The 12,281-nt window shown below is 43.2% G+C and overlaps 1 protein-coding gene across 3 annotated transcripts in view; it reads right to left on the bottom strand.

Moving 5' to 3' along the window:
• ADGB (androglobin) overlaps positions 1-12,281 on the bottom strand; it is a 224,409-nt gene that overhangs the window by 127,644 nt on the left and 84,484 nt on the right. For all 3 annotated transcript variants that reach the window (XM_073337563.1, XM_073337564.1, XM_073337565.1), the window contains one exon: positions 11,355-11,499. In XM_073337563.1, the coding sequence (XP_073193664.1) occupies positions 11,355-11,499 (145 nt within the window). The remainder of the gene's footprint in view (positions 1-11,354; positions 11,500-12,281) is intronic.

The following is a 12,281-nucleotide window of genomic DNA, read 5'->3' as shown; positions in this document are numbered from 1 at the left end:
TGTACTATGATAAGATCCTAGATCCATAAGATCCATAGTCTTCAATGCCTTGATTGTGACTAGCTGCTGCTTACAGATTTTGCGCCCTCGAAAGCTTTCATAAAAAAAATCTGCAATTGCCACAATATGCACTAGGTTTGTGTATTCTGAAGTGTATGTTGGAGTGCAAATGTTTTGCAAGGTATTCCCAGAGCCAGCCTATGTGAAATGCAAAGCCCTCAGGCTCCATCAGTCTCTTGGGGACCTAGAAATGTCAGGGCTAATCTGTTTTCATTTTAAAAAATGAGTAAATTTCTAGCCCTTTTTCTCGGAAAATAAGGAAAAAACAAACATCATTAGGATTAGGAATTTGTCACTGAGTTTTCTTACAGATCATAACTTATTCTCCGTCTCTGCAGCAGTCACCTCAAGATGGCCTTTTGGCTTCATGAAACACTTGGTCACAGGTCCCTTGATCTTTGGGGAAACCCCAGAGCAATTTGTGGTTGTGACAAGCAGTACTGCCCAGGTTGCTGTTGCTGCAAGCTCGCTCCCAAATGGTTACTTTCAACTGAGATGCCTCCTCTGCTGAACAGCTAATGTGGCCTCTAGTCAACAGAGGAGGCAGCTTAGTAGTGTAAGGTGGAGTCGGCAGCAACTGGGGCCAGGTTCAATATCTAGACTTCCTCTTTACAAAACATAATCTTCTTTAGCCCCCGACCAGTAATCTGGGAAAACTAAACACCACCCTGGGCACCTTTAAGAGGCGATAATTCCCCACTCACAAGCACAGAGTTTGCTATAACAAACAAAAGCTTTTATTAAAAGGGAAAGGGAACCCAGCATTAATTAAAAGGGAAACAAAACCCAGCATTAACCCAGCATAACCCTGATTCAAAAGCACATAGCCATAAGCAATCACCCTCCCCACAGTACATTGTGCAGTGTCCTTTGCCACAGTTTCACACCTTGTGATGTGAAAGTCTGATGAACAAATGTCCCTTTACCACACCACTCCTCCTTCTCTCCACTGCACCCCACTCACTGTTGGTTGTCCTTAGTGAGCGAAGACAGAGTTCTGAGGTGCAGTCACATGGGCCCACCTCCCACCCACTTCCCGCAGCTCCCATTGGCCACGAACGGCAAACTGCAGCCACTGGGAGCTGCAGGCAGCTGTGCCTGCCGATGGTCAATGTAAACAAATTGTCTTGCGGCCCACCAGCGGATTACCCTGACGGGCTGCATGCAGTCCGTGGGCCGCAGGTTGCCCACCACTGTTCTAGATGATCTTGACATGATTGTACATCTTAAGTGCTATGGTACAATTTAAGAATAACCCATCACAAGTAAGACAGGAAACTAAAACACAAATCCCCTTTCCTTTTAAAAAAAAACTCCACATCCTTACCATTCTTCTACCTTCATGTTTCCTACAACATGACATATTCTTAGATTGTACAGGTTGTTTTCTGCTCAGCAAAGGTGACAGAGATTCTCCACAATTGCTTGTTTCTTATTCCCACTTTGAACATGGTGTTGAAGAAAATATCAGTGGGTGAAGTGGCCTTGATAATGGTGCCAAGCACTTATGTTTCACTTTTTCACTGAAAAATGTTAAAGTAAGTAAGTAAGATGTTAAAAGGACTTTGACACCACAAAGCAAAGGACATTGTCCAACGTACTGTGGGGTGGGTGTTTGCTTGTGGTTACATGCTTTTGAAATATGGTTGTGGCGTTTTCCCAAATTAACGCTGGGTTCCCGTTCCCTTTTAATAAGAGCTCTCTTGTTTTACACAGGCTCAGTGCTTGTGAGTGAGGAAGTATTGCCTCTTAGAGGTACTACGGGTGATGTTTCGTTTTCCTGGGTTCCTAGTTGGCGGCTCAAGCTGATTCTGTTTTAAATTGCTAAGAGGAACCCCTCGATATTGAACCTGGCCCTTGTTGTTGCTAACTCACCATGGCACTATTTATTTTGTTCAAATTCAAAAAATGGTAACCATACACAATAAAATCTACTTGATCCTCAAATAAAGCTGTCTGTCATTTTTTCCATTGACAAGATTTCCCATACTTTATTTCTGCATGCCACTAATTTCAGAGGAATCTATTTTACATATCTAATCTCAGGCAAAATGATGTTGTGAAGTCATTGTTTTGAAGACACATTTTCTAGGCATCTAAAGAAAATGCCTAGAAAACTAGAAAGAAGTCTGAAGCGCTTACAATCGAAGGCCCTCATTCATTTGCATACATGTTTATGCACATGAACAGTCCCATTGAACTAACTGAACGATTGCAGGATCAGGGTCAAATTTTAGATGTGATATGGTAAGTGGCAGTAACAAACAGTAGTGTATTTGGAGGAAGGACATTGGTACAGTTGAAACACCGTGCAGTTACACATTTGAGATATATGCACATAATGGTGAGTTAGTTCTTAAAAAAATTCTATTTTTCACTCACTTCTTTAAATAAGGGTGTAAGAAGCAGATCTTAAGGAAAGAGCTAAATGAGGAGGGGTTAGAAGATTGGTAGACCATAATTGTGAGGGCATTCCAAGTATATGGACAGCCTCAAAAAAAAAAAAACCACGCACAGTTGGGAAGTAAGTGGATCAGTAAGGCTGGATCATCATTTTCAGAGAAGAGGGAGCTGGCTGTGGTGAAACTAATTTGTATATGTAAGTAATGATGGGATTATGTGGGGCCTTAAAGACAAGGTCAAGAAGTCTTTGGTGTGGTAGAAAAGGGGAACAAATAGAAATATTTAAAGAGGATGTGGTTGAGTCAATGGACAAAGATGATGACTTTTAGCTGTCGCATTTTGGATGGCCTAAAGGAGAGCAATATCAGAGAGGATGAGGCTGAAGTAGCTGAGAAGGAAGATGATTTAAAAGGGCAGCAGTCAGAGGATTTCTGGATATTGTAGTGCAATAGGTCTATAAATATGCTTAATACTCAGTGGTTAAATGTCTTTGCAATTTGGAGGAGAAAAATGCTCTCCTTTCCAATGGGAGTGGGTTTGGCGGGGGCAAGAGAGCAACACAGGGGAAAGGCTCCAGCAGCTACCTGGTGCCTAGATAGGCCAGTTATCCAGTAATAAACTGGACAATCCTGCTTTTCTAAGGTTTGTCCCCCATTCAGTATGGAGACAAAACCAGATGTGGGAGCCACCATTTTGAAGTGTGTGCCACTCCGCCCACCCTTACATATTTGTGGCTATATTTTCTTAGGTGTTGGCCCCTTATCCATATGTGAGTTTCCGAGTACCCATAATCAGTGGTGAGCTGGAGCCAGTTCACGCGAACCGGTTGTTAAATTTTGAAGCAGTTTTAGAACTGGTTGTTAACCCGCTTCCCTGCATGGGGCGCTGAGGCTTTGATGGGCTCCGGCCGGGAAGTGATGTAATTCCTCCTCCGGCCACCGGGGGCGCTGCACTGCGGGAGCCATGTGGGCTACCGCCTGGCCCTGGGCACGAGCCCTGTTGCTGCTGCTGCTCCCCTGGCCCTGGGGCTCCCGCTGCTGCCTGGTGGGTCCCCGGCTGCTCTGCTGGGCCTGGGCTGTGTCCTGCTGCTCAGGCTGCTCCGAGCTGCTCTCCCCGTGAGCACCCACCACCCTGCCGCAGCCAGCCCCTCTCCAGCCAACCCCACACTCCCTGCCTGTAGCCAGCCCCTGCCGCACCCCCTGCCCTGCCTCTAGCCACCCCCGCACCCCCTGCCTGCAGCCAGTCCCCGCCTCCAGTCACCCCCGCACCCCCTGCCTGCAGCCAGCCCCGTCTCCAGCTACCCCCTGCCCTGCTCGCAGCCACCCCCGCACCCCCTGCCAGCCCTGCCCTGCCCGCAGCCAGCCCATCTCCAACCACCCCCGCACCCCCGGCCCGCAGCCAGCCCCTGCCGCACCCCCAGCACCCCCTGCCCGAACCAGCCCGTCTCCAGCCACCCCTGCACCCCCTGCCCACAACCAGCCCCTGCTGCACGCACCCCCTGCCCTGCCTGCAGCCAGCCCCTGGCTCCAGCCACCCCTGCAACCCCTGCCCACAGCCAGCCCGTCTCCAGCCACCCCCTGCCCTGCCCACAGCCGGCCCCTGCCGCACCTCCTGCTCTGCCCGCAGCCAGCCCGTCTCCAGCCATCCCCGCACCACCTGCCCGCGGCAGCCCCTGCAGCCAGCCCCTGTCTCCAGCCATCCCTGCCTGGAGCCAGCCCCTGCCGCACACACCCCCTGCCCTGCCCGCAGCCAGCCCCTGTCTCCAGCCACCCCCAGACCCCCTGACCCGCCTGCAGCCAGCCCCTGCCGCACCCCCTGCCTGCAGCCAGCCCCTGGTGCACCCCCTGCCCTGCTCGCACCAGCCCCTGCTGCACCCCCTGCCTGCAGCCAGCCCCTGTCTCCAACCACCCCCGCACCCCCTGCCCTGCCCGCAGCCAGCCCTGCACCCCCCTGCCCTGCCTGCAGCCAGCCCCTACCTCCAGTCAGCCCCTGCCCTGTCTCCAGCCAGCCCCACACCCCCTTGCCTCCAGCCAACCCCGCACCCTCCTGTCTCCAGCCAGCTCCGCACCCCCTGCCCTGCCCGCAGCCAGCCCTGCACCTCCTGCCTCCAGCTAGCCCTGTCCCACCCCCCTGTCTGCAGCTGGCCCCACGTCCACTGGTGCCCTGCAGTTCCCAGGGCAGTAACCTGCACACCTGCTTCAATGAGGGGGGCAGGGAGCAGCTGTGACCCACACATTTGCACATCCTAGGGTGACCAGACAGCAAGTGTGAAAAATCAGGACAGGGGCTGGGGGGTAATAGGAGCTTATATAAGAAAAAGACCCCAAAATCGGGACTGTCCCTATAAAATCGGGACATCTGGTCACCCTAGCACACCCCCAGGGAGTGGCAGGGACCAACACATGTGAAATGGAGCTCATTTCTAGTTCAGGTCCATCTTTTTAAAAAAGAACTTTAGGCAGGGTTAACATACATCTGTATTTTCCCGGACAGGTCAGGCTTTTTGGTTCCTAAATCGCTGTCTGGGAGGAATTTTTAAAAATTAAGGAAAAAAAAGGAAAATACCGATGTATGATAACCCTGTTGGTACAAAAAATACATACTGGGGCACATCCCTTAAATCAGAACTTCTTATAAGGAACCGGTTGTTAAGATTTTGACAGCTCATCACTGCCCATAATTGGAGTTTTAATTGCTGATTTAAGCTATTTGTGTCTATATTGCATTAATACATTTTCCAATACATTAATGATATTAACCTCATGGTTACACATACTACAAATCCCCCAAAAACAATTTCATGTTTTTGCAGTGTACTTGTTCATTATAAGCTACATATTGCAAAAACTCCTACAAACCTTATAACCCTAAGTCAAGTACTTACTGTAACTCATACTACTTGCCAGGCCTTGCTAGGCCTCATGTTAATCACTATACCTTACCAGGCCATAATGTAGTTTATTGCAAAACCTAAACAAATATTTTACATTTGTTTACCCTTCTTGCATTTTCTAAGGATCCTAACTTATTTTAACATGTAGGTTACTATTTATTGTCAGGTATGGACCTCCCAAGATCAGGTGTGGGTCACAGGTTAACACTTGTGTAAGAGGAATATTTGCCATCCTGGATAAATCAAGTATGATTTTTAGTTTGCAGAGCTACAAAGAAACAGTCATTCAGGATCATCTTCTTCTCAAAAGAATTTGGTAGAACTGTGTTTTGAACAGCTGACAAACGTATAATCTAATCTTTTCTTATCCTTAAGGGGAATAAGCATAAAAATGAATGATAAATCAAATTCTGAACTCTCCTTTGTTCAAGAAACAGTTTTTTTTCCCCATGAAAAAAATTCATGCAATCAGAAAGAAGGCCAAGAGATTACTTTGTAATGTCAGCCTGAAACTGACTGACAATTTTTATTGTAAAAAAATAAAAGTGCTTTGAGAACCTTAGATGTAAAGTGGTATATAAGTGCCTCTTATTGGAGGGTCTTAAACTGATATGGTGTGGAACAATATTTCACCAGCTTCTCTCTTTAAACACAAATTTCCACTGAGCTCTGGATGCTTAAAAATGGAGAAAAAGTTATCCAGACTTTGTAGACTACAAGATTAAAAACCAGAGACTGGCAATAATCTAGTGTACCAGGGATATCAAGGCTTGACTTTCAGCACTGTTTTTGAATTGCTTTCCTCAAGTAAGTACTGCATGCCTCTTCAAAATAAATTCAATATTTCTTTAAAACAAAGAGACAAAGGTGTCCCATGAAAGAAAACTGACCAGCTGTAGCTCTATGCTTTTGAAGGTGATTTTTGCCATTTAAAACAATTTTGTGAAATAAGGAGGATTCATCATCAATTTATAATCACTATTTTGTCTTTCATGGCAGGCAGTATATATATCTATTAAAATGTGCACACACACACACACACACACACACACACAGTCTTCTTTTTTCCCTCTTTCCAATTTGCATTCCCCATTAACAGGTATGAAATTTTTCACCTGAGATTTAAATTGAGGCAAAAGTAAGGTTCAAGTATAGGTCAATTAGTTGCTCATGACATTTTACATTTCATCTACGAATCAGACTGCCCTCAGACTGACTCCCACATCTGTTTCCTACCATTCCATTTTTCTTAATATTTGTCTCATGTACGTTCTTACTTGCCCTTGACTCTCTTAGCTTCCTTGCCCTTTTGTGACAGGCCAGAATTCACAATTAGAATGGTTTCTACAGCCAGGAACTACAGGAGAAAATTAAAGTAACATTCCAAGCAACATTTATGCTTCTGGCACACAGATGTCTATCACTTTCTAATTAACTATCTATATTTGTAGAAATACAGAGTTTCAACACACTGATTCAACTTATAATTATAATAAACAATAGGATTCTACTTACAACTTGTTTTCACACTCATGTTTTTAAAAGATTTTCATGCACATTTTAATTAATAAAAAATAAATCTAAAACTTGTCATACTAATGACATCAATTATCTTATTTTATATAACACACATACTACATAAGAAACAATGTATTTGATTTTAAAGGCCTCCCTCCACCAACGAGTTTGGGGTACTTTGTGACAAAACTACACCAATTTACAATGGCTGAAAATCTGGTCCTACATTCTTGAAACTCCCTTTTAAAATGTTACAAACAAACATAATCAAGGACATCCACAATGGGAAATGTTTTTATTTCAACTCATTAAACACTGTCTATTTGAGTTTGCCATTTGGCTAGGGAACATGGTGTGTCTTAATAAAAGATATTCTCTGACTGTTTATGAAGGAGGTCAATAACACCCTCAGTTAGATCTTTGTAATCCTCAAATATGATTTATGACCCTGCTGGTGGGAAAAGTGCATCAGTTATAAATATTTAAAAGGGAAGATTTTCCCCCTGTTTATGTTTTCCATTTGTGTCAGAAACAGACATTGGGGATTTTTAAATAACTGGTTCATCTTTGTCATATCTTTGCGACTGAGCTCAGCTATTAAGGGGTTTCTTGTTTTTTCCCCTGTGAGATCAGCACCAACTATGAGTGACTAAATTCCATGGTAATGGCTTTCCTTTTCATTCCTTTCCATATTCTAATCACACTCCATGCCAAGAAATGGGAGGAAAAAAAGTTCATTCTTTATCATTATTTCCTAGTCCAAATACAGGGGAGAACTATGGTAAACTCTTAGGAGTTGGGTTTACGATGTCCTTGTATTTCTGCAAAGCATCTATGATAAATAAAGGTGGGGGAGGGGTTGCTCCCTTTTATGGACACTCAGCCAGCCAGTTAGCTATAAAATCCCTGTTAGGAGCTGTTCTCTACTTGCTTTACCTGTAAAGGGTTAACAAGCCCACAGGTAAAAGGAAAGGAATGGGCACCTGAGCCAATGGGAGGGCTAGAACTTTTTAAAATTGGGAAAAAAACCTCCCTTTGTCTGTGTGTTGTGGTTCTCTGGGAAAGAGGGGAACAGGGAGTAGTTATGCTATGAGAAGCTTTAAGCCAGGTATGATCATCAGATCATACCGAGAACTACTTATTTGGAATCCTCAAATGTGTAAGTAAATCAGGGAATGTCTAAAAAGATGAGATTAGGGTTATTTCTTTTATTTCTTATTGGCTTGTGGACTCCTCTGTGTGAACCCCAAATGCTTTTTGTTTTGCTTGTAATCTTTAAGATGGACCTCAAGAAGGTTATTCTTGATGTTTAAATTTTGTAAGTGGGTTTTTTTAAATCTAGCAAAAGCCTAAGCTCCAGATGTATTTTCTTTCTTTTTGTTTTTAATAAAATTTACCTTTTTTAAAGAACAGGATTAGATTTTTGGTGTCCTAAGAGGTTTGTGCATATGTTGTTTAATTAGCTGGGGGCAACAGCTAATTTCCTTTGTTTTTTTTTCTCAGCTCTTCCCCGGAGAGGCAGGTGAAAGGGCTTGAGGGTACCTCACAGGAAGGAATTCTCAAATGCGCCTTCCTGGGTCCCAAGGGGTTTATTTTGCACTTGGGTGGTGTTAGCATCCAAGGTCAGAGAGAACCTGTAACCTTGGGAGTTTAATATCAGCCTGGAGTGGCCAGTATTAATTTTTAGAATCCTTGCAGGCCCCACCTCCTGCACTCTAAGTGCCAGAGTGGAGAATCAGCCTTGACAGCACCTAATAGAATAGGACTCAGCTATTATTTATTTGTATTACCCAAGTGCCTAGGAGCCCTAATTACACACCAACACCCAACTGTGCTATGTGCTGTACAAACAAAAAGACAGTTCCTGTCCCAAGGAGTTTATAATTAGTGTAGGAAGGATTCGATTTTTATCATTAAATGTTGATAAACCTCAATTTCACCAGACACCCAGGCAAACTGATGAAAAATATTTCCATTGATAATAATCAAAATTTACAGATAGACAAAGTAAGAAAAAAGCTGCTTGAGAACTCATTAGAGATTGAGTTAATGCTATTTAGTTTGTATACTTTGACATATGATGTTGGTAATTTGTGGTTTAATGGGCAAAGTTTTGACATTTTAAATCTCAATGTCTACTGTTATTAAATAATTGTCTGAAAACCTATAAATTCCCACAACTGTGAACATTTAAGTTGATAAAAATAAAAAAATGCTTAAAAACAATCAGTATGACCTATTGGTTATGAAAACAAAAATCAAATTTTGTCAAGCCTACTTATACTTATAATCTGAGTATAAAACAAAAGACAACAGTTGGATATAGACAGAGTACAAGGAAACAATATTGGTCAGCATGATAGGCAGCAGTCTCAGCACACCAGTGACCTAACCATTGTCAGACTTTTGAATGAGGCACTAATGCCTAACAAAGTTCTATTTGTGCTGGATAATATGTGACAGCCATGAACACCAACCCTTTTCTACACTTTTTGAAAGTCTTCAGAGGCCAAATCTTGTTATCAGTTGCTCATGATTTGTATGAGCATAACGGACAGAATTTGTGTCAGTGTTTGGGAACTCAAGATGCATGGGCACTATAGAAGTGCAAAGTATTATTTAAGTTAATGGAATTGTGCCCATATACACCAATATACAATCTGACCCTCAGCAACACTTTAGACTGCTAATTACTACCTCCACTAGTATGTTCTCTGTTATATGATTTAAGTTCCATCTGCCACTTGTTTGCTTAAAAGTCTCCTACTCTCTGTTCACCATGACTCATTTTAGATACTATGAGTAGCATTTTTTTAAAATGGGTGTCTAAAGTTAGGATCTGAAGCACACTGGAGCAGCAAAGTGCTCAACATTTTTGAAAAACAAGACTTATTTAGGTGCCTAAATATGGACTCAGAAACTAACTTAAAGCACCCTTCTTAAAAATATTGGTCTACATGTCTAGTTTTGAGGGTTATTTATTCCCAAGTAGCTGGGTATCTAGGTAATCTCTGTACTGTAATTGAAATACAGCAAACATATATATATACACACACACATACACACATACTAGCAGTGTAAAGCCTGTGCTGCCATATCGGGGTGAACAGTAAAGTCATGTGTGCACAGAAGCCAAAAATGGCCGAGAACTTAAAGGTTGGAGACGAACAGACTGAAAATCTCAGTGATATTGATCCTGGTGATATTCTAAACAAACGTCTTAACAGTGCTTGTAGCTGCTTCCATCCCTTTTCACTGATTCAAACTTTTTAGGCTTCAAAGTCAGAAACAGGCCTTGTCCACACTTGCGGCGGCACATAGGGTAGATGTAGCCGTAGGCGCTGGAGCACCCACAGGGAAAAATTAGCGGGTGCTCCACACCCACCGGTGGCCAAGCTCCCCCGTCCTCACCTCTTTCTCCCACACCCGAGCGTGCCGCCTATCCGCTCCTCAGCTGTTTGGCGGAGCTTAGGACTTTTCGGGAGGGAGAGGGAGGAGTGGGAACGCAGCGTGCTCAGGGGAGGAGGCAGAAAAGAGGCAGGGCAGGGACAGGTGTGGGGGAAGGGGTGGAATGGGGGTGGAAAGGTGGCAGGGCTGGGGTGGGAAAAGGTGGGGTGGGGCAGGGACTTGCGGCTAGGAATGGGGTGAAGGCAGTGCAGAAGTGGGGCCGGGGGGTCGAGCACCCACCAGGCAGAGGGGAAGTCGTCGCCTATGGTGTAGCTATACGCTGCTGTAAAAAGCAGGGTGTGTCCCAGGGCAGTGTGTAGCTACAAGTGTCAGGGAAAAGCTCTTGCAGTAGGCTGGCAGCAGAGAAAGGATCTAGCATCTCTCTGCTGTGAGAGCCTTTCTCTGCTGCCATAGTCTTTCACTGCAGTAGGGAAAGGGTCTGGCAGTGCAACACTATATTGCTAAAAATAGCAGTATAAACGGAGAAGGCACTTCTTGGGCATGTAGGGTACATACCCTAAGGTTCTGGAGTGTCTTTATTTTACTTGTCTAATCAGTACATCACCATCTACACTGCTATTTATACCTGTGCAAGGGTGACATGCAGTGTCTGTATTCTACACACCACCATAAGTGTAGACATAGCCACAGAGTGACATTCCTGAGGAGAAAAAAACAAAAAGACAAAGAGAGAGATACTGTATCCATGTTTTCTCTTTTAAAGAGCTGTTTTCTTTTCTTTTCTTTTTTTTATAAACAGCCAAAACAGGATTAGTAAATTTAATACATGAGCTACATTTTGAAAAAATTAGAAAGTTAAAATAGAAATGCTGATATATTGATGCCTACTGGGTAGGAAGTCTAACTATAAAAAGGTAAAAGGCTGGTTAATTTTAATGCAAAAACAAAACAATGCAGTAAAAAAAAAATTAAAATCTACATCTACAAGTATTAAAAATGTTATGTTCCATCTTTCACTGTCATTGGCAGCACAAAACTGGGTTAGTTTTCTGTTTAAATGTAACATTATTACCTGAGAATTATCTTCTGCACTCAAGAATCTCATATTTTGATTCACATCCAAATAAATGTCATTTACATTTTCATCATTTTCAATGACAGAAGGGAGGGTGGATGCAAGACTACATCCTCTTTTGATGGTAGATGGTGGAAAATGGCTGTATAATAAAAAAACTCAAACACATTAATACACATACTTAGTTATTAAGACACCTTAAAAACACCTTGTTTGAAAAATAAGGATTTGATTTTCAAAACAATCTACATTTTTATGTCCTTTGTTTATTTTTTCAACCCAATAGGACAGCAGTATACCTAAGCAGTGTGCAGGCATTAGATATCATTACGGGCTTACCACCACATGCATGTACACACACTAAAACTTTTCCATCTAATTTTTAGAGGAAGCCATGAACCTCTAAAATATAAGCAAAGTTATAAAACATCATTACTAATGACAGGTTTCAGAGTAGCAGCCGTGTTAGTCTATATTCACAAAAAGAAAAGGAGTACTAGTGGCACCTTTGAGACTAACCAATTTATTTGAGCATAAGCTTCCGTGAGCTACAGCTCACTTCATCGGATGCATTCAGTGGAAAATATACACACAGAACATGAAAAAATGGGTGCTATCATACACACTGTAAGGAGAGTGATCACTTAAGATGAGCTATTACTAGCAGGAGAGCGGGGGGGGGGGGAGAGAGAAAACCTTTTGTAGTGATAATCAAGGTGGGCCATTTCCAGCAGTTAACAGGAACATCCGAGGAGCAGTGGGGGGTGGGGGAAATAAACATGGGGAAATAGTTTTACTTTGTGTAATGACCCATCCACTCCCAGTCTCTATTCAAGCCTAAGTTAATTGTATCCAGTTTGCAAATTAATTCCAATTCAGCAGTCTCTCTTTAGAGTCTGTTTTTGAAGTCTTTTTGTTCTAATA

Source organism: Lepidochelys kempii, chromosome 3 (assembly GCF_965140265.1).
Source record: "Lepidochelys kempii isolate rLepKem1 chromosome 3, rLepKem1.hap2, whole genome shotgun sequence".
NCBI classification, from domain to species: domain Eukaryota; kingdom Metazoa; phylum Chordata; order Testudines; family Cheloniidae; genus Lepidochelys; species Lepidochelys kempii.
This window is presented reverse-complemented; position numbering and strand designations above follow the sequence as displayed.